Source organism: Carica papaya, chromosome 7 (genome assembly GCF_054855325.1).
Source record: "Carica papaya isolate Zhongbai chromosome 7, ASM5485532v1, whole genome shotgun sequence".
NCBI classification, from domain to species: Eukaryota; Viridiplantae; Streptophyta; class Magnoliopsida; order Brassicales; family Caricaceae; genus Carica; species Carica papaya.
The window spans coordinates 4,992,312-4,999,065 of record NC_142315.1 but is presented as its reverse complement, the minus strand read 5'-3'; the positions used below and the strand labels follow the sequence as shown (position 1 = coordinate 4,999,065).

The following is a 6,754-nucleotide window of genomic DNA, read 5'->3' as shown; positions in this document are numbered from 1 at the left end:
ATCATAGCAAAATTCAATATTACTCTATAGAGATTTGTTGTCTATTTATGATCTTCCACCATACATGACTGATAAAGGAAATGGTGGACTTATGTGGCAGGAAAATAAGGGAGATAGTGATAGTGGACCAAGATGACCAAGAAACAATTATCTTGGCTTATGAACAGTTTATCTATTAATAACAAATGTTTATTGGCTTGGTTTATATATATATATATATTGAGTACTCGGTGAATGACTGCAGATGAGTTAATTCGATATGTATAAATGCAAATTGATGAATATGAAATATCAAAGAATAATGTGCATAAAAAATATATAAAAATTTACATGCATAGTAATGTCCGCCACATTTTGGTATATATAAGTTTAATTATGATAAACACTCAAATACTTCAATGTAAAATCATAACTTTGACCCAACTAAATTTACAATTTTAATCATATTAATCTTTATACGTAAATAGGAATAATTAACACTATAAATAAAATGGTTAAATTTATTATATTAATCCAAAATATATTAAGAATTAATAACTACTAAAATTCTATTGAAATTAGTATATGTGATAATTAAATTGATTGTATATGGTTAAAACATTAGTTCGTATATAATTTCAATCATTATATCTTTTAAAAAATAATTCTAATAAAATTAATACAATTGTGTTGGTATTATTATCATGTTGCCACTAGTTACGAGTATTATAATCAGTTTATGATATGTTTCTTCACTAATTATTATTTTAATAACAATAATTCATAAAAAAAGCAAACAAAATAATGTATAATAAACATGAAAAAACTAATTATATCAGTCCAAGTGATTATACCCATTGAATAGTTTCACTTTGACAATCCATTGTGCGCACACAAACAAAAGAAAATGTATTTAATCATTAAATTAAATTAAAAAAACATAATATAAGTTTGGATTTATTGCTTGAGTTAAATGATTCAAATATATAATAGATAATAAACAATCTAGAACATATAATATATCATGATAACTATAATATAGTTTTTATTAGATAGTTAATAGAATTTTTGAGAAATTTTAATTAGATTAGTTTAATTTTAGTGAAATTATTTAATAAAATTAGTAGTAAAATTTTCTTTTAATTACGTTTAGAATTATTAAATAGATTATTGATGTAATTACGAAAAGAACTATTAATTTTAAATTAAAAATTATAGTAGATGTCACAAAATTTATTAATTATCCTGTTGTGTTACAAAAATTAAGAAACTATATTATATAAAATTACTATTCATACAAAAAATTTTAAGTACTATTTAAATTTTATTTTTCGATCTTGTAATTTACTTAAGAAACAAATTAGATAGTTATTAATTATATAATTAATGAAATTATTATTAAATTTTAATTTATATTTAAAATTTAATAGATATTTGGAGCACTTTCCGGAAAAAATATAATAAATTATTATCCAAATTATAGATTTTTTGGGAATTAATATATATTTAAATTATATTGAAATTAGAGTTAGATTAACTCATATTTAGGATTTAGTGGATAATGATCTATGTTAATTACAGTTTAATATTTTGGGATTAGACAGTAGAGAGTGACGTGGCCATCCAGAGAAAAAGTGGGTGATGAGAGATAAAAAGGCGAGGGTCCACTTCGTCTCCACTCATCAAAACCTTTTAGAGAGAGAAAAGGAGATGACGATGGAGACCTGAGAGCTCTGAAGGTGGACTCTCCGTTCTTTCTCACACCAAATCCAAGCTTCCTTTACATCGTCTTCCTTTTTTATTACCTGAACCAGATTCTTCACTGTACTACAATGGGCTGCACCGGATCTTCTCTGGCCAAAACTGACGGTGACTGAATATTTTACTTTCCGTCGTTTACATTCTTTTCTCTTTTCGATTACGTTAATCATCTAATTTAGTACGTGATTTTCTGTTCTGATCAATACACTTCGCATGGACTTGATGTTTTTTTTCTCTGTTCTCTGATTTACGATCACCGTGTACTTTTACTGTCTGTTCGTATGCTACGTATGTTAATCTCTCCATTCAAATTTGATATGCTGCTTCGTGGTTTTTCTTAATCTTTCTCAAAGATTTATCTCCATAAAAAAATTATATGCGAATGTGCGTAGATTCCGTTATGATTGCTGCTTGCTGGTTTTTATGTCAATCACCACAAGATTTTCACATATTTAAGTGTCTCAATTGATTTGGCCAGAGAATGAATTTTAGAGACAGCTATTCTGTCTCTTATTTTTCTCTAAGAACACGCAAACACACCAAAACGCTTATCATTTATTTTTCTTTTCTCATGTACGTTAAGTTTCATGCAGGGACTTGAGACTTAATGAGGCTATTTATTGTCCAATTTAAAAGTCAACTGCACAAGCTGTTGAATAATCTTACTTTGGATTGGGCTGACCCACCTAAGCTCTGGATCAATCAACTATGGGATTTGCATTATATTATCTAGTAATATAGGACTGGAGAGGAATACCATTATGATGACATGAATTATCTTGTCGTATTGATGATTAACTGTTAATATGATGATATCATCATTCCCCTTTTTATCTGTAAAAATGCTACAATCTCGTTATCAGAGACTTTAAAGAAATCATCTTCTTGTAAATTTCATAGTAGTGAAGACATTGAAGTTGGCAGCATTATGCTGTTGTAAGTTTTGACTATGTATTGACCCAATTTAGTTTGACAGGCTTTGTGGAAGGTCTCTTTGATTGTTGCTGAATGTTGACCTTCTTTTTGGTCTCTTGTGAATTTTTTTTGAGGTCAAGTCATTAGATATATAATTTTCAAAGGGAAAGAATAATAATGCACTGTAAAAAGCTTCAATAACCGCATACATTTTTTCACTGAGATTCTAGCCATGTCTATTGTATTTAGAGTAGTCCTTCACACACCGCGGTCTAAGCAAATTTGATGCATCAGCATTTCTGTTTAACTCAACCTTTCTGTTTAACTCATGTATGATTTTGCTTATCTGTATTTCTATGTATATGTTTCTTCTATGCATATATTTATTTATGTTTCCATGTACTAGTATCTGTTAACAGCTTCTAATGTTGATTGGTGAATAAAATGTTATATGTCCCAGTTTAATGTCTTTGCTTTTGAAATATTAGTACATCTCTCTCTCTCTCTCTCTCTCTCTCTCTCTCTCTCTCCATCTTCACCTAGATATATACGAACAAATGTAATCATGAGAGAGACTGAAAATATATATATGACTAGGCTTATAGGTCTCTCTCGTACATATTTCAGTTGCATTATAAAATTGCTTGCATGTTCTGCTAAAATTTGTTTATTTTTTCCCATGTTGGTGCATAAATTAAATAGTAACTGTGATGGAATTATATTGCTGATTCTCTGCTTACAGAAGGCACGAAGAAAATTCGGAAGCCAAAACCTTGGAAGCATTCTGAACCTATTACAAGGGACCAACTCATGCAGATGCGTGATGAATTTTGGGACACTGCTCCCCATTATGGTGGCCGGAAAGGTATTCTATTTTTGGCTTTATTATTTATCATTGATAATAGAGGTAGTGGAATGCCTAGTAGGTCTATTATCTGCAAATCTATTCCAGATGGGAAATGCACTTCAATTGCCTTAAGAGCAACTCCAAACCCTGATAGAAGAAAAAATTGATAAAAGGAAAACAATTTACTATTAGATGCCCATACATGTACTTGCACATATGCATGCCGCTATTAAGCATATATGTATGTTATAAACTCTCTTCCCTTGTCCTGTTTCTGCGTGTTGATGAACAGTTGACTGATTATACATGTACTTATTTGGTTGTGGAAGACTAATAAAAAATTCTAGCTTTTTTCTATTAGTTATAGTTGTGATCATTTAATGAATGTGCATGTATGTCAGGTAATGCGTCTACGTGCTTTTACATGAATACCTTCCAATATGAACTTTGTTATTAAATATTTACACTATGAATTAGGCATTAAATGAACATAACCTTCCTAATGCAGAGGGTAGCTTAGCATGTTTGACCCTACCTATTTGATGAGTTTCATGGCAGAGAGTTTATGGGAATGAGCTCCATGAGTTGAGGTTGACAGAATATTTTGGCAGATTAATGAAAGAAAATGATGGGAAATGTGATGGAAAGTAATAAATAAGGATAAAATATATTACAGAAATAATATTACTATATGAGCAAAATTGCAGATATATGTAAAGTGATTTTATTGATATGCGACTGATAATAAATTGTGGAAAAGAATGACGGTCTTCTGCTTCTTTACACAATCCTTAAGGATTCATGAAAAGTACAAGGAATTCTCAGTGGTTTTGAGGGTCCAGCTTTCAAGTAACATTTTTCCTTAAAAAAGTTTACTAGATGGGGGATGCCTTACTAGTATTTATTGTTTGCATGTACCTTGGACATCTGTTCATGTGGAAACTTTTTTTTAGTGCACTTGTCACGCCTTTTTTTTTTTTCTTTTCAATATTATCTCTTGAAGTTTGTAGGCATTTATGGGGAGCATTAGTGATAACTAATGGAAATTTCACCATATTAAAGTATCTCTATTAGCTTGTCATGCTCCTAGTCAATTTTGTCTGGTAGACTGCATTTTAACTCTGGGGATGGTTTATGTGGTTCAGGGACACTTGGTATGGACAAAACTGTAGAGAGTCAAATCTAGATCTAAGGATGGTTTATGTGGCTAGTGTTTACAAGACTAGATCAATTGTAGACTGTGGAGTCAAATCTAGATCTTAGGAAAGTTGAGAATATGCTGAGTATGCGGGGATAATTCTCTTCTATTGTCTACTACTTTTTTTTACTATTAAATTTGGGGGAGGCCCGTTGATCACTTTTACTTATTTCCATTTCACCTCTGATCTGAATAACTTAAATAAATTGGAAATTTATTTCAATTGTATTGAGAAATTTAGTTTTCTGGAAAAATCTAGTCCTTTATTAACAGTTACTGTAGCCCTTGGATGCTAACATATGGTGGCTTAAAACTGTAAAAGAGTTGGCTCTAGGATTCACATTTGATATTGAGAACTTGTTTGGTTCAGTTCCTATTCTATTCTTATTCTGTTCCTTGATGTCAATGTTTGATATATAAGATTGAATCATCATTTTCATATTTAATTTACAATGAAATTAATTCAACTCTTATGTTGAAGTTGTTGCATTTCTATTTCTACTTAGCTAGGTAGGATATACAAATCTAGCTAGCGTGAATTGAATATAAAATTAGACTTTTTAGTTCTAACCTTTATCTTATGTCTATTCCAATTCCTATTCCATTGAATTAATATTTTTAACCAAATGTTAGCCTGAATTTCCTACTATCAGGATGATGAGATACTAGTTGTAAGGAGAGTTGTGCCTTGTGTGCAGCATGATGATTCCGGCCTTTTGGCTCTGCTGTCTGCATTTTCATATCCAATAATCTGTAATGAGACATCATATTTTTAGAATGCCACCAAATGTTTTTGTGTCATCATCCTAATATGTGGTTGTCTTTGTTTGTTTTATATATCTATGCAATAAGATTGACAACAGTTACTGCTGCTATTTTCGATCTTAAAATACTAAGTACATGTTTCCTGTTATCAAAATGATGAATTTCTAGCTTGAAATTCTCATATCCATTTCTTTTTCTCTTCCAAGTATATCCGAATTAGGTGCTTCTTTAATGAGTTATTCCAACGAATACCAAAAAGCCAACTTATATGATGCAGTCTGTAGATTATTTTCATCAGGCTCTTCTATGAAATGCCAGAAATGTCATGTTCAAATTGCCTTCTCTTTTCTTGCATGCATCATCTGCGGTTTATTTGAACCCAGACTATGGTGGTGTGAGTTGACCTCTTGTTTTTAGTATAAACTGCAGTTGAAATCCAAACAAATCCTTCCTCTCCCCCTATCCTCGTCCAAAAGAAAAAAAAAAAAAATTCTGTTAAACAATTAACTTGATATGGTCCCTACTATCTGAAGAATGATATAATTATGGGTCCTCACAGAAATATGGGACGCACTTCGAGCTGCTGCTGAAGCTGAGTTGGCCCTTGCTCAAGCTATTGTGGATAGTGCCGGTGTTATTGTTCAAAATGCAGATTTGACAATCTGCTATGATGAGAGAGGTGCCAAATTAATCTCTTATGATATTTGTTTATTAGTTTTGTGGAAGTTCAACTTATGGATTTTACTGTTACAGGTGCCAAGTATGAACTCCCTAAATATGTATTGAGTGAACCAAGCAATTTGATTCGAGAAAAATGATGTGGATTAAAGATTACAGTGCTCAATTTAGTCTGTAAATCTTGTAAATTGGCCTCTGATCATTTTTCAGATTTTAACTCTGAATTATGCCTATTCGTTAGTGGAAATTCTTCTTACTACCCATTCATGTAGCAACCCCAACAAGATGTTGACTGAACAGCTTTATATATTGCTTGAGAATAGATAAGTGTTTCTTTCCATATACTGGTGGGGCCTTGAGAAATACCTCAGTTTCGTAAAGGATATGTAGCATTGGAATTATTATTCGTCAGCAAAAAATTGCTGTTGTTTCATTAACATTTGTAGCATAAATTGCTTCTTCCTCGGAAATTGACAAAAGTGTAGCTGATACCGAGCAGAGCGGCATTGCAGTGATGATGTTTGACTTCAACTTTCATGGTATAGAAGGATATAAAAGAAAAATATTCTCATAGAAGAGCACAGGTTTTGGGTGATCGAGCAAACTCTTAA

The 6,754-nt window shown here is 31.2% G+C and overlaps 1 protein-coding gene across 2 annotated transcripts; it reads left to right on the top strand.

Annotated features, from left to right (window-relative positions):
- Nucleotides 1–1,645: 1,645 nt before the first annotated feature.
- On the top strand, nt 1,646–6,485 carry LOC110821893 (uncharacterized). Of its 2 annotated transcripts, none has more exons than XM_022051854.2 (4): nt 1,646–1,848; nt 3,401–3,520; nt 6,025–6,144; nt 6,219–6,485. In XM_022051854.2, the coding sequence occupies exons 1-4, from the start codon at nt 1,812–1,814 to the stop codon at nt 6,281–6,283; spliced, it is 342 nt and encodes a 113-aa protein (XP_021907546.2). In that variant the 5' UTR covers nt 1,646–1,811; the 3' UTR covers nt 6,284–6,485. The 2 variants fall into 2 exon arrangements, with proteins under 2 accessions (XP_021907546.2, XP_021907545.2); XM_022051853.2 differs by having other exon boundaries at nt 1,649–1,848; nt 3,398–3,520.
- Nucleotides 6,486–6,754: the final 269 nt, after the last annotated feature.

Excerpts from the sequence above, each read along its gene's own strand:
- LOC110821893 (XM_022051853.2), top strand. The coding sequence starts at position 1,812 with ATGGGCTGCACCGGATCTTCTCTGGCCAAAACTGACG. Across the intron at positions 1,849-3,397 it reads TTCTCTGGCCAAAACTGACG|AAGGCACGAAGAAAATTCGG; the intron begins GTGACTGAATAT and ends CTCTGCTTACAG. Across the intron at positions 3,521-6,024 it reads CCATTATGGTGGCCGGAAAG|AAATATGGGACGCACTTCGA; the intron begins GTATTCTATTTT and ends GGGTCCTCACAG.